The 18,271-nt window shown below is 60.2% G+C and overlaps 1 protein-coding gene across 2 annotated transcripts in view; it reads right to left on the minus strand.

Annotated features, from left to right (window-relative positions):
* Nucleotides 1–1,937: 1,937 nt before the first annotated feature.
* The window catches only part of GAK (cyclin G associated kinase), a 49,714-nt gene continuing 33,380 nt past the window's right edge, over nucleotides 1,938–18,271 (minus strand). For both annotated transcript variants that reach the window (XM_030876626.2, XM_070045540.1), the window contains exons 16-28: nucleotides 16,878–17,072; nucleotides 16,443–16,560; nucleotides 16,067–16,146; nucleotides 12,212–12,405; nucleotides 11,395–11,538; nucleotides 10,909–11,301; nucleotides 10,498–10,671; nucleotides 9,768–9,878; nucleotides 8,691–8,807; nucleotides 3,989–4,213; nucleotides 3,334–3,482; nucleotides 2,555–2,731; nucleotides 1,938–2,464 (exon numbers count right to left, since the gene is read on the minus strand). In XM_030876626.2, coding sequence (XP_030732486.1) covers nucleotides 2,363–2,464; nucleotides 2,555–2,731; nucleotides 3,334–3,482; nucleotides 3,989–4,213; nucleotides 8,691–8,807; nucleotides 9,768–9,878; nucleotides 10,498–10,671; nucleotides 10,909–11,301; nucleotides 11,395–11,538; nucleotides 12,212–12,405; nucleotides 16,067–16,146; nucleotides 16,443–16,560; nucleotides 16,878–17,072 — 2,179 coding nt within the window. In that variant the 3' untranslated portion in view covers nucleotides 1,938–2,362. The remainder of the gene's footprint in view (nucleotides 2,465–2,554; nucleotides 2,732–3,333; nucleotides 3,483–3,988; nucleotides 4,214–8,690; nucleotides 8,808–9,767; nucleotides 9,879–10,497; nucleotides 10,672–10,908; nucleotides 11,302–11,394; nucleotides 11,539–12,211; nucleotides 12,406–16,066; nucleotides 16,147–16,442; nucleotides 16,561–16,877; nucleotides 17,073–18,271) is intronic.

An 18,271-nucleotide genomic window follows, 5' to 3' on the forward strand; every position in this document is an offset into this window, starting at 1 on the left:
AGTCTCCAGACCCGACCTCTGCTGAGGAGCAGACCCCCCCAGGACCACGCCCGCTTCGAGCGGGGATGGGGCCAGCAGCGGCCCAGCACAGGGTTAGGGTTATAGGGTCATTCCCTGGGCCCCGAGGGGCTCACTGGAGGGGACACACGTGGTCCTTGGAGCAGCGCTGCTCAGGGTCTGCGGCCTGTAGGGATGGAGCCACTGGGGCCATCACCTCACCAAGACAGTAACTCAGAGCCAGTAGGGACGGCGGAGGGAGCACCACACCAGAGACCCAGGGGCTTCCGGCCCTGAGCCATGACCCAGAGCAACTCTGATGTGCAGTCTTGGGCCTGTTTAGGTCGTTCATTGTTTTGTTTTGCTTTTTAATAAATTTATTTATTTTTGGCTGCATTGGATCTTCACTGTGGCGCGTGGGCTTCCTCTAGTTGCGGCGAGTGGGGGCTACTCTTTGTTGTGGTGCGCGGGCTTCTCATCGCAGTGGCTTCTCTTGTTGCGGAGCACAGGCTCCAGGCGTGTGGGTTCAGTAGTTGCGGCACGCGGGCTCGGTAGTTGCGGCGCTTGGGCCCAGATGCTCCGCAGCATGTGGAATCCTGCCGGACCAGGGTTCGAACCCGTGTCCCCTGCATCGGCAGGCAGATTCTTAACGACTGCACCACCAGGGAAGTCCCACTGTTACTTAAAAGAGTGAGTATTCTTTGAAAAGAGGCCTCAGCCTGGGAAGAGTCGGGTTTAACCCTCCTGCCCTCCTGCAGCAGCAGCCGCAACCCAGGTGGGTGGCTCACCTCAGTGAGGGGACAGTGATAGGTCCAGGCGGCCCTCGGCCTCCTCTCCTGCTCTGGGCTGGGGCGGGGCTGGAGAGCAGCCCTAGGGGCAGAGGCCGTAGGGCCCTGGGGCCTCAGGACACAAAGCCAGAGCCCCTTCCTCCTCTGAACTGTCAGGAGGTGCAGGCCCACCCCCTGCCAGACCAAAGACGTCACTGGAGGTGGAAGGCGGGGCTCCGAGCTTCAAGTCAGAGCGTTCAGCTAAGCGCTGCGCTGCCTCCCAGGTGAGGCCTTGCTGTGAGGATGGGTGCCTAGGAGCCCGGCACAGGGAGGGTCCTGACCCTGGTGACCCAACTCGCAAGCCCACCTGAGAGGCAGGTGGCGCACTCCTGAATCCCTGACTGGGCATCACGTCTGACTCAGTAACTCATTCTGGCTAAAGAAGAGATCGCACAGAGTTCTCAGAGGCCAGCCACGGTGCTGACTGGGCCGAGGGGCAGCTTGGGCCGGGCCTGGCCAAGCCTGCTGTCACCACGGGGACGAGGGTCGAGGGCCGCCCGTCTCCAGGGCCCGGCCAGCAGCGCCAGGCAGCCAGGAGTAGGACGAGCCCTGGGGATGGTGGACTGACCCGCAGGAGGCTGGGAACGTCACTTCCGACCAAAACCTCGAGTCGTGTAACTGCTGTCGTTTGTCCTGACGTGTTGTCCCCCAGAGCATGGGGCGGCTGGGGCTTCTCTAACAGCCCGTTACTCAAGGCCATTGCTTTTGCTTTGAATTCCCGGAACGAGAGAATCCAAAGCCCCCCACACCCTCCCGCTGTGAGGAGGAGGGACCCGGGGGGCCCAGGGGAGGGCCAGCCTCTGTGCACCTGCAGCAAGACCACCTGCCTCCGCCACGCTGCAGGGGCCACAGGGCGTGCCCAGCACCCGACGCGGGCCAGCCCCCAGACCAAAGCCGCAGCTCATCTGATCCCTCCCCACACCTCCCGGCTCGCCTGCCCTCCTGCCACTCCTGACCACCCAGCTTGGGCTGCTGGCCGAGGCCAGGCTGGGGGCCCGCGGGGGCTCAGACCAGCAGTGGAGAGGAGCCCAACTTCGCCGGGCGGGGGTCCCTGCGACTCATCTTCACGGTCAGAGCCAAGGTCAACCAGGTGACAGCAAAAGTGCAGGGAGGTGGTGTGCAGCCCCGGAGGACGGGCGTCAGAAAATAGTTTAATTATGTACAGGCGTCACCAGGCTGATCACGAGGGGAGGCGTGAACGTTCAGGACCGGACTCTGGAGGACAGCTGAGCAGCGCGGTCTCCCCAGTGGGCGCACCACGGATAAAACAAATCACAGACTGTGACACGCGTGGGAGGAGTGCAAATCGTCACCTTTCCTTCAGGACCAGAAGAGAGAAAGAAAGAACTCGGAGGCTTTGGAATGCTTTCTCTTCCTGTGAAGGGAGTGGCGCTGGCTCTGGATCCGCTGAGCGTGGCGGGCGTGACGTGATGCCAGCCGCAGCCGCGCCAGCCCGTGCCGCCCCGGCCCACGTGCAACCCTCCAGGCCAGCCGCCAGCTTCCAGCTCCACGAGCCGCGCGCAGCTGCGACCGTGGGCTCAGAAGAGCGGCCGGGAGCCCTGGCTCTCGAACTCGGCCCAGGCGTCGCTGAGCTCCATGAAGACCATGCGGGCGTGCTGCTCGTAGGGCTGCCCCCGGGCCTGTGGGCAGGCAGGACGGCGGCGGTGAGGGCCCGGCCTGCTCCCAGAGCCCGCGCCGCCCCCGGCCCGGAGCCCACACCCCGTGCCCACCTTGTCCGGGTGGACCACCAGCACGGCGCGGCGGTACTGCTTCTTCACCTGCGCAGGTGTCACCAGGTCGGCCATGCCCACGGGCGTCCAGCGGCTCTCGTCGTCCCACAGCACCGTGTGCAGCGTGGACAGCAGGGCGCGGATGTTCCTCTCCTTGCCCTCCGTCCAGTCCAGGAGCTGAAGGAGACGCCGTACTGCTGAGGGCGTGCCAGGCCCCGGCCTCTACCCACCGGGCAGCCGGCGGTCGCCCCACGGAGCAGGGATCTGACTGTGAGATGTGTGGCCCCGATGTGGACCCCCACCCCAGTTTCTGCACTGACCCCACCCAGGCATGGCTAATTCCATTCCCTAGGTCTGGCAGGACAGGACATGGACTAGACGGTGCGTGGAATCCAGGGACCCTTTCCTCGGTGGGGCATTCACAGATGACCCGCCGTCACAGCCTTGCCCTGTCCATCCCGGGGTCCAGGCACACAGACGTCCTTGTCACCCCGGGGTCTCTGCGGCCCACGCCCCCCGACCGGGGTCCCGCCTGGCTGGTGTGCGGAAGAGCGAGGAGCTTTACGAGCCTGAGGCCACACGTCCCAGCCACGTGGGGACAGTTGATCTTGCACCCCAAAACTTTCAGGGAGCAAATAAGCGTAGATGGAAGCCACTGCCCCTGCAAGCATGTCGGACAGAGGTCCTCGTGCGTGAGTCGGGGCCGCGCGGCTGCGTCCCTCTCCCCACGCTCCTGCCCAGGGTGCCCCCCACCCTGCCCCGGCCCGAGCGCCCTGCACCTTCAGCTTGAGCGGGTCTGAGTCCCGCGCCTGGTCCTGCCTCCTCATCTCGGCGATCGTCCTCGGCCCCTTCCTGTCGGCCCGGGAGGAGAAGCCCTGGTTGGACAACAGGTCTTCGAAATCGTTCTCCGACACCCTTGGCTTTGGACCTGGAGGAGAGCAGAGGCTTCAGGGGCCGCGCTAAGTGCCCGCCCAACAGCCTGCCTGCTGCCTCTGTGCTGCGTGGCCAGCTCGAGAACCCTCGGGGACGGCAGGACGGCCGAGAAGATGGGAAATGTCCAAAAGAGCTGCCCCGAGGCATGAGCGCACGAGTGTGGGCGGGGTCACGGCAGGCATCGGGACCACCACCCCCGTGACAAGCGAGGCAGCCAGGCCTGGGCTGACCACCCAGCTGCCCGGCCAGCAGAGGCCGAGAAGGTTCCCGGACAGTGTGGCCTGGCCCACTGGGGGCAGAGGCTCACCCACAGACATGCATCTGAAATCATTAACTTCCATCCAAAGGGGCTCCCGCTGGGTGGAAACAGACTCTGGGTCTCCTTAAACACCCTTTCCCGGGACTGGGCTCTGAGCTGGACAAGGCAAAACGGGATTTCACTGTGACCACTTCACAGCAAGCTCAGAAACCCACACACGCGGCGAGAGAGGAAGGACTCACCAAAGCTGGGGGCGCGGACGCCCCTCTCCTCCCGGCTGCCAATCACACTGAAGCTAGAGTTGTAGTTTGGCCGTGGCTGTGCACTGGCCGTGGGGGCTGGCTTGGCCTGGGGGGGCCACGGGGCGCCCTGGGCTGGGGGCCGGCTCGTCTGCCAGGAGCCGCTGGCCTTGGGAGGGGGGGCTGCTTTGGGACCGAAGCCCCCAGGAGTAGATGCAGCAGGCGAGCCTGGGGAGACAGTTCACGTGGGGAGTGTCACTGACGGCCTGAGGACCGGGCGCTGCCCCGGCGGGTACTCGGCCCTTGCAGGCAGAGGACACACCCCCGCGAAATGAACGTTTCAGGTCGGCCGCCAGGACGGGCGGCCTCTAGGTAGCCGCACAGCTGGCCCGTCTGCAGGGGCTGGGCCGGGTGGGCTCCCCTCCCCACTCGCTCAAATGCAGGGCTGAGTCCAGGAAGCTCCAAACCAGCACCCAGCGCCCACAGGGCCCCCGAGCAGCACCACGCAGGCTACTGCTCCGTGCACGCAGGCACGTGCCGCGTCACGTGTGCGTGGTTCTGTGCCACTTCACACGCGTGCAGTCACGCAAGCACTGGGCTAAGATGCCCCCGTTCTCTGTCCTGTGACCTTTCACCTCGAGAACATTCTAGACGCAGAATCACAGGGCAGGCGGCCCTTGCGATGGGCTCTTCTCACCCAGGACCCACCCACCTACCCACTCGTCGCCAGCAGCCTGGCAGGTGGACGCGCCACAGAAGGACTCCGGTGGGTTCCAGTCTGTGGAGATTACCAACAGGGTCGCCCTGAGCACTGCTGCGGAGCCTCCCTGCTCAGCCCACGTGCGCCTCTGGGATAGACGGTGGTCGTGGGTTCGGCTCTGTGAGAACCGACGCCCGCCTCGAGTAGCCGTCCTGCACGCCCGCCAGCTCTGCGCCCGGCGCTGCACCCCGTCGAGACCCCCCGCACCTCCAGGGCCGCCAGTGACACTAGACCTCTCCCCAGGCTGCCGTTCTCTTCACCACTCACCCGTTTTCAAGTTGGATGTGTTTTGCTCTGTTTTTACTATTCTTACATATCCTAGATAGTTGTCAGATACGTGGTTCAAAGCTATTTCTCCCACCCTGTAGCTCTTCATCCTGCTGAGAGCCTTTAGCAGGGCACAAGAGGTCTTTTTGATCAAGTCCAATTTATCCATTGTTTGCTGACGGATCGTGGTCCAGGAGACACTAAAGGCGACGTCCCCACAATTTTCTCTTTTCTTCTGAAAGCTTTACAGATCTATGGCCAATTCTGAGTAAAATGGTCATCTACCTGCTGTTTAAGGTGTGCAGTTCAGGTGACGCCACTTTCTTGCCGCCCCAGCACCGTCATGAATGGTTTTGCACCTCTGGCAAAAGTCCGTTGGTCTTACTGGTGTGGGGCTACTTCCAGGTCAGTGATCTACGTGTCTGTCCTGCCCACAGCACGCAGGCATGGAGGAGGCAGGAGGCCTGGTGGTTTGAGTCTTAACCACCCCATTTCCTGACTCTACAAATAGTCTACAACAAGCTCGTCTGTGTCTGCAGGAACCCTCACTGGCATTTCTGGTGAGGACTGTACTGACCCCACTGACCACTGCAAGAGAACCTTCCTGATGTGGGTCACCGGGCTGCGAGCTCATCTGTTTACTGAGGTCTTCCCCGTTTGGTTTTGTAGCTTCGCGAGTCCTGTATGTGCTTCGTAAGAGTAATATGTTATATGTTTCTTTGTTTCTTCTTTTGCAGGGATTGTAAACGGTGCTGTTCTAAATTCTGGGTTCCTTGTGCATGTTGTTAGTAAACAGAAATACCCTTGTGGTGTCTGTTTGTTGATCCTGTGTCCTGTGACCCTCCTGAACTCACTCTGGGACCTGAAATGCTTTCACAGACCCCCTGAGATTTCCCACACAGACAGCACGTCGTCCGCACATGACAACACTGCCTGTGTCCCTTCTGTCCCTTTCTTGCCTGCCTGCACCACCTGGGCTGACCCTGGGGAGTGTGTGGTCTTCTGAAATCCAGCGCAAGCCTGGCGGCAGGACTCTGCAGGTGCTCCCTATCAAGCCCACGGGCTTCGCATTACTGGTCTGTTGAGTGTTTATCACAAGTAGGTGTTGAACTCCGGGGAATGCCTCTTCTGCACCACCGATGTGATCACACGACTTCCCTTCCTAGGCCAGTTAACGCTGTGTATACATATACATATGTATATGTACATATATAATTTTTTAAACAATTATTTATTTATTTTGACTGCGTCGGGTCTTAGTTGCAGCACGAGGAATCTTCTCTAGCTGTGGCGCGTGGGCTCCAGGGCACGTGCGGGCTCAGCAGTTGTGGTGAGCGGGCTTAGTTGCCCCGCGGCACGTGGGATCTTAGCTCCGCGATCAGGGATCGCACCCGCGCCCCCTCCGTCGGAAGGCGAAGTCTTGGCCACTGGGCCGCCAGGGAGGCCCCTGTGCGATGCTTTCATACACTGATGAGCTCTCTGTGCAGCTCTCTGTGCTGATGACTGGCTTTGATCTTTGTGTCTGTGTTCATGAGGGACGCTGCCCTGTGGTCTGTAGTTTCCTTCTGTATCGCTTCCATCTGGTTTTGGTATCAAAGTAATACCAGATTCATAAAATCAACTGGAAAATATTCCCTCCTCTTCCTATTTCTTGGAAAAGACTGTGTGGAATTGGTATGAATTCTTTAAACATTTGGTAAAATTCTCCAGTGAACCCAGATGGGACTGGAGATTTCCTTTATGGGAGGTTTCTAACTATGAATTCATTTTCTTTATGATTACAGACCCACTCAAACGCTCTACCTCACACGGGGCACACCTGAAGAACTTGTCCACCTCACCTCAGTCCCAGAACTGGTGCTGAAGCCGTAAGTCCATTTCCCTTCAGAGCCTCTGGGGTCTGTGGACATCTTGGGTTAACCCCTCTTTCTTAATCCATCTTAGCAGAGATCTGTCAACTTTACCGATCTTCTCAGAGAACTAGCTTTTTGATCAACCCATTTTCTCTAGTTTTCATTTTCTATTTCATTGATTTGGGCTCTTTATCATTTCCTTCCATTTGCTTTGAGCTTATTTTGCTTTTCTTTTCAAATGTCTTCAGGTGATAACTCACAATACTGATGAGACGTTTCCTCTTTTCCAAACTACACGCTTAATGCTATGTGTTTCCCTCTTGGCACTGCTTTAGCTGCATAACCCAAGTTTAGATGTGTCGTGTTTTCATTTTCATTCTCTTCGACACGCTGTTTTATTTTCCTTGAGACTTCCTAAATAACCCGTGTTATTTAAAACTGTGCCATTCAAGACTTCCCTGGTGGCGCAGTAGTTAAGAATCTGCCTGCCAATGCAGGGGACATGGGTTCAAGCCCTGGTCCAGGAAGATCCCACATGCCGCGGAGCAACTAAGCCCATGCGCCACAACTACTAAGCCTGCGCTCTACAGCCCGCGAGCCACAACTACTAAGCCCGCATGCCACAACTACTGAAGCCTGTGCACCTAGAGCCCGTGCTCTGCAACAAGAAGCCACCTCAGTGAGAAGCCCACACACCACAATGAAGAGTAGCCCCCGCTCGCTGCAACCAGAGAAAAGCCCATGTGCAGCCATGAAGACCTAATGCAGCCAAAAATAAATTTTTTAAAAAATTTAAAAAAATAAAAAATAAAAGTGTATCAATTTCCAAGAGTTTGAAGATTTTTCAGTTATCTCGCTGTTACCAATTTCTAGTTTGATTCCATTTGGTCACGGAATGATACGGTCTATATGATTTCAGTTCTTTTAAGTTTGTTGATGACTTTTTATGGCCCAATACATGGCCTTTCTTGGTGGTTGCTTGGGTGCAGGAGGAGGTGTGTCCTGCTGCTGTCAGGCACAGTGTCCTGTGAATGTCCCACAGCTTTGCTGACTTTCTGTCTGGTGGCTCTATCTTTGTTGACAGAGGGATGCTGAGGTCTCCAACTAGAATGTGAGTTTGTCTGTTTCTCCTTTCGGCTCCATCAGCTTCATGCAGGACTCTGTTTTCTGAGGGGGTGTGACGGAGGTCTGGGGTCAGTGCAGAGCTGAGGGCTGGGCTCCATCCTGAGAACAGGCGTCCCAGATCCCGAGAATTCCTTTTCACCACAGGCAGCCCCCGAGAGGCTCCAAGTGACCCCGCCCTGTGCTCAGACAGCCCAAGAGAGAGGCAGAAAGCCCAGGGCAAACCCGAACTTCCAGGAATGCTCTCAGGGAGACACCAAAACCTGAAATGCCAGGAAGCGTCTGGGGGGATGTTATTTTCACCTAAAATTCCACATGCCTCCCGACTGCCAAGGGATGAGAGACACTCCTGGCCTCCAAACAATTAACGTCCCTAAAAGTTTTCTCAGAAAAATTACTGGCAGTGCATTCTGCTCCCTGGGGAGCGGGGCAGGCACTCTCCACGCTCCTGTGCTGAGACCGCTCCTAGATGACCCCCAAGCACCGCTATGCCAGCGGAGGGCCAGACTCCAGCACCAGTTTTGGCAATTCCTGGTGTTATCTTGGTAACAAGCTCCTGGGATGAAGCAGATTGGGCCTTTCCTGGTGTCGCTGTGCCCTGGGCCTTGGTGGACAGGGTGAGGCCCCACCTCAGGTAGGCGGACACAACACCCCAGAGGGAGGCCTGGTGCTTTCCACATGCCCAACACGGCCCTCAGGTTACCTTGGAGGCCGGAACTGAGGTCGCCGAGGTCTGCAAATGGGTCCTGGCTCTGAGACTTGGTCTGGCTGGCTGGGGGGCCAGGAGGTGCCGGCTGGCCTCCAGGAGAGACGAAGGGGCCTGGAGGAGGGCAGGGGCATTAGATCCAGCACACTGGAGTAGATGTGGCTTCTGCCCTCCCATCTCACGCTCCTAAAGGCCTCGCTCGGCGTTGTCACTGCACCTGGGACGTGGCCACACTCGCAGCCCGAGCTGCCCACATGGCTCCGTGTGGGAGGTCACCTGACAGCTCGTATAAACTGTCCTGGGTTTGTCCTACCACCTCCTGAATCCATCTAAAGTGTGAGTGCACTCTACGACATTCGTTCATTCTAAGTGCAAGGTACTGAAACGTCTAAGTAAATCACTGTCCTGCTCCTAATTCCCGTGTCATTCAAGAGTCAACTGTGAGGTCATTGCAAATGACGGTAGCTCATACATAAAGAGCTCTTACAAGTTAATACAAAAAAGGTGAATTTCCCATGCAAAAAAATGATTAGAAAATGTGAAACAGTTCTCAAAAGAAACATAACGAAAAACACACAAAATAATGACCTCACGCATAATGAAGAAAAGCAAATTGAAAGAACTGGTAGCCTATCAAACCGGCAGAGTAGCATGTTTCCAATCACAGCCCGTAAGTTAGTCAACAGGACTTAAGAGAGAAGCACGCCACAGGCGCCGCAAACACCACTGCCTCTGAAAACAACGCACTACCGGAAACTTCCCCACGGGACAGAATCCTGACGTACGGAAAGAAGGACAGACGTGATGAAAGTGAGACACCAGAAGCACTCTTGCCCCCACAGACAGGGGACAGACCAGGACAGCCTGCAGCCTCTCAAGGGCCCCGCAGGGCACAAGGAAGCGCTAAGGAACATTCTGGGTGAGAACTTCAGAACAAGCCGAATGAGCGCCCACAGGAGCCGCACGGGGGGACTCGGGACAGTGGCAGGAGGCCCGGCCAGAGTGCCCCTGGGGCGCTGCTCCTGTCTCCTCCTCTTCTGGGGGCCGGGGTCACAGTTACGCCACGTGCCGTACCTTCTGCAGCTGGTGCGGGGGCCGGGGCCTCAGCCCAGGCGTCCCATCCTCCCAGCAGGTCCGGGTGGCTGGTAGAGGTTGTCATCTTGCTGGGCTCCGCTGGCAGGTCACCTGGGAAGACAGCGGCGCTATCAGGTGTGTCCCCGGTGGGGGCGGGCACATGGCCTTCACATGGCCTCCTGGGGGCCCTAGGGGACAGGCTGGCCACAAGCCCCATCTGCGGCAGTCTCGGGGGCCGCCCTCCGTACCCCCTCCACGTGTGGGCAGGAGGCAGGAGGCACACCTGACGGCCGCCCGTGCGGGAGGTGGGGGGCCGAGGTGCTGGGCAGCAGCCCCCGCGGCGCTCCTGGCCTAGCGAAGCCCCAGGCAGGGCTGTGCTAACGCACCTCTGGGGCCTCCAACCCGTCTCCCTCCACACGGGCGGAGGACACATCACACGGTCACTGCACTGACCGAGTGGATGCAGGGAGGCAGCAAGAGGAGAAGCCCACAGGGTGATGCTCAGACTAGCGTCCGCGGTCCCTCATCTGAAAGGGTCTTCAGAGAGGCCTCCTCCCGCCATGGCTGGCCACATGCCAGTGCCCCAGAGCCTGCCTTCCCACCTCCCCGGGAACCCAGCAGGGCATACAGAGTGGACACTGGCTGCGCCCCCTTTCTGGGGGAGGGAGGAGGGCACGGCCCATCTCCCCCGGCCCTGTGGCCCCGCCCCCAGTGTGGAGACCGCACTTACCCAGATGCAGGAAGTTGGTGCCGTGGGCCAGGGGTGGGGCGCTGTGGGTGGCAGGGAAGGATGCAGGCAGGGTGGCTGGAGAGTCTGAATTAAGAAATTCGCCAAAGAGGTCGGGCTGGGAGTGGGGCTGGGCGTCCGGCTCAGATGGCAGCAGGAGAGGGTCAAACGGGTCCGCTGTGGCAGGACACCAGGAAGCAGGTGCACGTGAGCGCGGGTACCACAGTGCACACCCTCAGCCTAGAGGATCGGCTCCGGGACGGCCCTCCCACGACCCCGTGGCCCCGAGAGGGAGGGGCAAGGCGCTGACCCCGCTGACCCCTGCCTGTCTCAGGAGATCCTCTGGGGGCTCGCGGTCTCCCTGAACGGCAGACTGCCGTGACCTCCAGGCCCACTCCTGTCGGCGGCACCTACCGGCCGGGACCGTGGTCCGTGTGCTCGGGGCAGAGGCCGGGCTGGTGAAGAGCAGCGCCGCGTCCCCGCCGAACAGACCGCCTGCGGCACCCTCTGGAGCAGCTGCCGGGGCCCCCAGGAGGCGGCTGAGCAGGTCCGCGTTGCTGGGGGGGCCCCCGCGGGCCTGCGTGGGGGGCACCGGCCCTGCCTCGGAGTGCAGCCCCAGGAGGTCCACACCGTCCTCCTGCGGCAGGTCCGGGCCTGGCGTGTCCTCGTCGGCCACGTCCCCGCTCTCAGCTGACAGCGTTGGGGCTTCCTCGTCAGACGGCTCGCTCACACGTCCGTCCTCGGCCGCAGCAGACGGACCCTCCTCGGCAAGGTGACCCTCTGGGGCTGTCGCGCAATCCCCGTCCTCTGAAAAGAAGACAACGGTGGGGCGGCTGCGGCTCAGTGCGAAGAGTCAGCACGGGGAGGCCCATGGGGGCAGCGCCAGGCCCGCCTACCCACCCCGCCAGTCCAGCGTGTGCAGAAAGCGGTCGGTGTCCCCGCTGCTGTGCAGTGAGTCCAACTCCGGGGGCTCGGCGTCCGCAGGCCCGGCCTCGGCATCATACTGCGCAGAGGAGCCTGGCTGCCTGGGGAGCTCTGGTTTTCCTGCAGGAAGGGGGATGTCAGGCCACCCGGCCCAGGGCAGCAGCCCGTGTGAGGCTCCGGGGCCCAGGCCCAGAGCCAGGAAGGGCTCACCACCACCAGAAACCCACACAACAACCAACCATCAGTGAATGGATCCCAGCGTTGCCCAGACGCTGCCCCGGGACACGTGTGCACACGCGTACACCGGAAACCATACGTGCATGCACACACGTGCACACACGCTATTCAGGGACACTTAGCTGTCCTCACATAACAGAAAAAAATGCAAACCAAGAACACGAAGAAAATCGTTATGTGGCAAACGAAGTCCCAAGTCCCACCCACCAGCGTGCTTCTGATGCTCCTTTCTGTAAATGCTATGAAATAAGCCGACACAGCCCTGCCGAGTTGCGGGGTGTGGAGGGGGTGGGGGCTGGCCAGGAACAAACTCTGCTGCGGGGGCAGCCCCGCCAGCTGGTCCCCATCGAAGCCTCGACTTCTTCCAGGTCATGTTCAAAGCTGACACATGTCCAGAAAACGCACCCCCCCACAACAGCGTGTGACTCAAACCTGACCCTCCTGGGGGCCCCAGCCCCACCCCGTGAGCCCGGCAGGGCCTGCAGGCCACGTGGCTTGGGATCCAAAAACAGACATTGGGCCACCTGCAGGCGCGCCCAGAAAACAAGGATCTCACCAAATTTCGCCAGCATGTCTTGCTGTTCCTCGCGGCTGGAAAACAGGATCTTGGGGTTCAGCCCCCGCATGCTCGCAGTCTCCCAGGGTGGGGCCTCGTGGCCGGGCCTATCTCTGGGCTCCACCTCCACCTCCAGGTTCACTTGGAATAAATCGGGATATTTCTCCTGAATGTCACAAGCGTCCAGGTCATACCTGCATTGGGGAGGCGAGGAGCAGGTTAGGCGCGACCACGGGCACTGCGGGTGCCACCCCGATGTTCACCGGGGAACGAGCGCGGGGCAGGGCCGCGGGCTCCACAGGCGCCCCAGCCCCTGCACTGCATGCTCGGGACGTTCACGCCGCCACTGAGCCAAGGGTCAGAGGGACCGGCAGGGGTGTGTGTGCAGTGGGGCCCGTCCACACCCGCAGAGCAGGACCCCCGCTCCTCCGTCAGGGGAGCGCTCAGCCCTCACTCCTCAGGCTCTGGAGTTCAAATCAGGTCCTCAGAGCTTAAATGCACGTTCCCATAGAACAATGCCATCCACGCTGGTGAAATCCCCAACTATTAACAGATGCCCAGAAACCAACACCTCTGCAATCTGGCGGCAGGGGTGGAGAGGCACCAACCTGTTCCCACTGGGTGGGACGCGGAGCCGGGGGGCCCGGGCACGGGCGGGAGACTGGTAACAGGGCAGCCTGGCAGTGGGGACTGTGGCTGCCACGTCACTGAACTGCCCTCGTTCTGTGGCTCCGCATGTTTCGAGGGAATTCCTAAGCTCACCTCTGGTGACGATATGGATAAACCCTAGTTCCTCAGCTAGACAACAGGCTCCCAGCTGCTCTTATTTTATGCTAACGTGTTTGCATCACTTACTGCTTTGTGCCTATAAGAAGAGTAAAGCAACAAAGAGAGAAACACAAAAAAGAACGCTGGGGCCCTGAAGGGTGAGGAGTCGAGGGAGGGGCCCTGCCGTCCTCTGCAATGTCCAAGAACGGCCTCCGGGCAGAGGACGGGCCGCAGGAGTGGTCAGGGGTGGTGGTGAGGCCACAGCAAATTTTAGTTCTTACTTCCCTGGATTCAGCAAAATGGGACGAGCGAGCACGCGTGACCCCAAATCCTTCCCACTCCTCACAGACGCAGCCGCCCCTGTGCAAGGAGGGGAATGAGGGGTCTCTGCAGGGGCGAGGCCGGGCCCACGTGGGCACAGGGACAGTGGCCGCACTGCCGTGTGGCCCTCTCAGGCTCCCAGCCTAGAGGCCGCCATGGGCTTCCTTCCTGTCCAGGCCAGGTGCCCACAAGAAGGCGACTGCAAGGGCGACGGCTCAGCCGGGCAGGAACAGCTGGCGCGGGGACGCAGGTGGAAAGCCCGGACAGCGATGTTGGCCAAGGGGATCCGGAGGCCAGGGAGGGCCCCGGGAGGGGCCCATCCACAAGGAGCAGAGGCCAAGAAGCCAAGCAGCGAGAAGGCGCGCGGCCACTACGAGCTCAGCTCCAGGGCAGCAGGGCCTGGGGGGCCACTCCCGGCACCATGCTGGTGGCCACCCACCCCCGCCTCTCTGCCCAGCCCCGCCCCGGGGACAGCCCCACACAGGCTGGGGTCTGCCCACCCGTCCAGCAGGCCAGTGAGGAAACAATGAGGTCTGTGAGCAGAGGCGCAGCCCTGCTGCCCCAAGGGTCCGGGGTCTCAGAGGGCAGAGGGCCAGGCCCCGCTGGACAGGCCCTGAGGGGGAGCCTGCCACGCTCAGCGGGAAACCAACGCATCGGCTTTCGTCCCGGACTGCTCGGCACCCCTCCACACTCACAGGAGGCACCCGAGGGATTTCAGATTGCTTCTGCAAAGTGTCCTCTTTCAGCCGCCCGCGGGGCACCCCTTGCCTTTCTGCTATTAAACCGACGAGTCCACTTCTGGAGGCACGACGTGCACAGCGAAGCACAAGCCTACGCACGCGCCTCATAAAGGTTATCCTCGTGGAACAGTCCATTCAGAATAAAACACTGTCTCTTTCCAGACCCCAAGAAGGGCCACGCCCCCAGAGGCAGCCGCTCCTCGGGCCTCCAGATGGGGCCCCACGGGAGGCCTGAGCAGGCGTTAACAGGGTCACGGACGTGACATCACAGCTCACTCTCCAACCGACTGTCGACGCCACGGGGGCCTCTTCTCAGTCTGGAGCCATCGAGCCTGAGGCCCTGGGTACGTGGCTAATGACGCCACGTGCACGTGGGAAGTGCTGAGGCAGGAGATCTTCCTAGTTCTCGTCACAAGAAAACATCTAACTCCGTGTGGCTCCCACGGGGGCTCCCCCCCCCATTTCCTTGCCCTCGCGGCTCTGACCTGCTTCCCTGGTGATGAGGGACGTGCAGACTGGCTCAGGTGCTCGCTGGCCGTGTGGATCCGCCAGCCGAGTCCCCTGCCTGCTTTTAATGGGCATCTTTCTCTTTTCATTCTGTGCTTCTCTACGTGTCCACGTCTGACACACACACTGCAAACATCTCGTCTGCCTGAAAACATCTTCGATTGGCTTTCGCTTCTGAAGGATGACTTCACAGGAGGCAGAATTTCAAGCTGGCCAACGTTCTCCTCAGGCACTTGCCGAAGATGCCCCCGGCTCCGGCTCCCACCCCTTGGTTAAAAGGCAGCTGCGGTCTCCTTACTTTGAAGGTCCCTCTTCTGGGGGCTCCGAAATGGTCGTCTTTGGTTTTCAGCAATTTGCAACATGCTGAGGAAGGCGTTTCCTTCCTTCTTTTATATAAACTCCTGTTTGCTGTTTTCAGAGTTTTTGATTCCATGGTTTGACGTTTTTCATCAGTGTAAGGAAATTTTTGGCCGGTGATTTTTCCAACATTGTTTCTGGTGTGTCCTCTTCTCCTTGGACTCCGAACAAAGGCACGTCTGACCATTTCCCAGCCCCCAACACCCCTGCGACCCCTCTGTATCCATCTCTCTCTCACCATTGTTCGTTCCTGTGTCTACTCTGCTACCGGGCACACGGCTCAATCCTCAGTTCCAGCTGTGACGTTTCTCAGTCCGAGAGTCACACCTGCCTCCTTTTCACACGTTCCAGCTCTGCGGTGAAATCCCCCTTGTACTTCCCTGAACACACGAGACAGTCAATGCCGTCTCCCGGCTCCAGCATCAGATTCACCTACGGGCCTCTCGCCCAGCTCTTCTGCTTGGTCTTCAGTCATCGGGTCTCTGAAGAGAAATGTCTGAGGACACAAGGACACCTGAAGCTCTGGGACTACCTTCCTCCAAAGGAGAAAAAACCTGAAACCTTAAAGCGTGGCATTCCTCGTCTTTGTCACGTTGGCACGTTAAAAAAACAATACACGAGGTGCCAATGTGGAAAACATACTAAAAGACAAGAACACGGAAACTCTTAAAGGAGCAACACCAGGCAGAAACACAGACATGCCCACGGCCCACGACGCTGGCGCTGTGAGGGCAGCTGGGCGGCTCTCCCTGAGCCCTTACCACAGGCAGCCCTGGCACGGCACTGCCCTGTGTGAGCCCTCCCGGGACCCGGGGCGTCAGAGCTCACGGCCCTCCCGGGACCCCGGGCGTCAGAGCTCACGGCCCTCCCGGGACCCGGGGCGTCAGAGCTCACGGCCCTCCCGGGACCCGGGGCGTCAGAGCTCACGGCCCTCCCGGGACCCCAGGCGTCAGAGCTCACGGCCCTCCCGGGACCCGGGGCATCAGAGCTCACGGCCCTCCCGGGACCCGGGGCGTCAGAGCTCACGGCCCTCCCGGGACCCCGGGCGTCAGAGCTCAGCACTCCCGGGACCCCTGCCAGTATCAATCGCGCTGCACTTGTCTCCACACCAGCCACGGCTGGGGTCCTCTCGTCCGCCCCCCTCAGGGTGACACCAACATACTTTGCAAATTTCACAGTAGCTGCATTCCGAGGCACAAACCCTGTGTGGAACTGGATCTGGAACATCTTCATGGACGCCATCTGCAGGGAGAAAGCGAACAGAAGGTCCTCAGGCCGGGAGGCAACGCCAGGCCCTTCACGGGTGACCAGCTGAGGCCCCACACGGGGCTCCAGGGCCAGGGACACACAGAGGCTGGGGCAGCGCCCTAGCCAACAGGCGGCTCCTTGGGCCCATGGGGAGGCACCAGGGCCACAGCTGGGCAAGCTCAGGCTACAGTCCCTTCTGCCTCTGCCACACAGGTGGGGACACAGAGCTCTCACTGCGCTTAGAGAACCAAGCTCGCCCACGAGCCAGGGGCCGCCCGGCGCCCGCTCACCTTAGCCTGCAGCCTTCCTCCCAGGGTGGACCTCGCGTGATAGATGATGATGAGCACGTCTCCCTGGACCGTTATGCCCAGGGGAATGACCGCTTTGCCGTCCTCGGTTTTAAAATCCCTGGAGAACAGAACCAAGAAAAGCAGTGCACTTAGGTGTAAGGTGCACCGTTCTGATGAACTGCGACCCACAGCGCCAGTTTCTTCTTGCCTCGCGGGTTTTTCTGCCAAATTACGTCAGGCGTGGGGGGAGGATGGTCCAGGAGAGGACTTCCAAGGAGCCACCCAGCACGAAGACCCCGAGAACTCCCCCACAGGCCCTGCCGGCCCCGCCTCCACGCCCACCGCCCAGCCGCAGCCCCAGAGCACAATTCCTTCCTCGACAGCCCCCAGAAGATGAGGCCGCGGGGCGAGGAAGGGCCTGAGCCCCGAGCCCACCTCATCTTGTCGTACTCCTGGGACGTGGTGGTCACACGCTCATCCCCCACATAGACCTCGCAGAAGGGCCGGCAGCCGTTCCGCTGCTTGCTGAATAGGGGCACAGGCGTCATGACCACGGCCTTCACCAGGATGGGCTTGCTGTGGGGCGTGATGGGCTCCTCTGCCACCATGTCGCACATGTACTCGATGTACCTGGAGGGCAGGAGGCACACCATGTCACATGCGTGTTCTGTGCAGGAAAACGGGCCACGTCACATGCGTGCTCCGTGCTCAGCCCACGCACCGCGTCACACACATGCTGTGTGCAGCCCACACACCACACGTGTGCTCCGTATGTGCCCACATGCCACGGCGCACCCGTGCTCCGTGTCTCTGGAGCCCATCAGGTCGTCAGTCTTTTCTCAATCACACGTAAGCATCTCATGCTATAAATTTCCCTGAAAGCAACGTTCCGGTGTCATCTCATGAATCTTATGTTTTAATTTTCATTCAGCTCAAAATATCTTTAAATTTCCCTGAGATTTCCTCTTTGACTCACCAGCTACTCATAGGTAGATTGTTTCACTTTGAAATATTTAAGGCTTTCCAAAGCCACCTGCTGTCACTGATTTCCAGGTTAATTCCACGATGGCCTGGGAACACATCTGGCATGATTTCTATTCTTCCCAATCTGTCGCGGTTTAAGAGCCCGGAACATGACCCTTCTTCCCAAGGGCTCTGCACGCACGTTGCTGTCGTGGGTACACTCCGTGGCTCTGAACCGGCCTGCCGACCTGTTCCACTGCTCACTGAGAGGGACGCTGCAACCGCCCCCGTCCTGCTCTGTGGACCTGGAATCCGCTCCGCTGGCTCCCTTGGTGGTTCCGCAGCTCCTCTTTGTGGCACCGCCGCAGGGCGTCCATCTCCCGCGCTGGTCTAACCCGTCTCCCAGGGAGGGGAAGGAGCCGTGGCTGGCTCCAAACTGACAGCAGGCGACACTCCATCTCGCCACTGCACTCTGGCCGCTCCCGAGGTCCGCAGTGGAGACGGCCACGTGACAGGAGACCCGGGCGCCTCTCGCCGACAGCAAGAAGCCAGGACCACGACCCAGGTCCACAGCCTACAACCTGAGTGACCTTGGGAGCACATTCAAAACTGAAGGAGGAGGAGACTGCCCGAGTCAAGGCTGAACTGGACGCCTGACCCGCAGGGACGGGTGTTTCAGCAGCGGGGCCTGTCGCACGTGCCCTGCACACAACCCTCCTCCGCCCCCGCCGTCACTGCTACGGGGCAGGCCCGCAGGCAGCGTGCGCTCGGCGAGGGGCCCGGCACACAGGTGACGCTGAACCGGCTTCGCAGCCAGCCGGCCGCCCGCCTGCCTCTGCAGCCTCGGCTTCTCCTTCCTGATCTCC

This window comes from Globicephala melas, chromosome 5 (genome assembly GCF_963455315.2).
Source record: "Globicephala melas chromosome 5, mGloMel1.2, whole genome shotgun sequence".
Taxonomy (NCBI): domain Eukaryota; kingdom Metazoa; phylum Chordata; class Mammalia; order Artiodactyla; family Delphinidae; genus Globicephala; species Globicephala melas.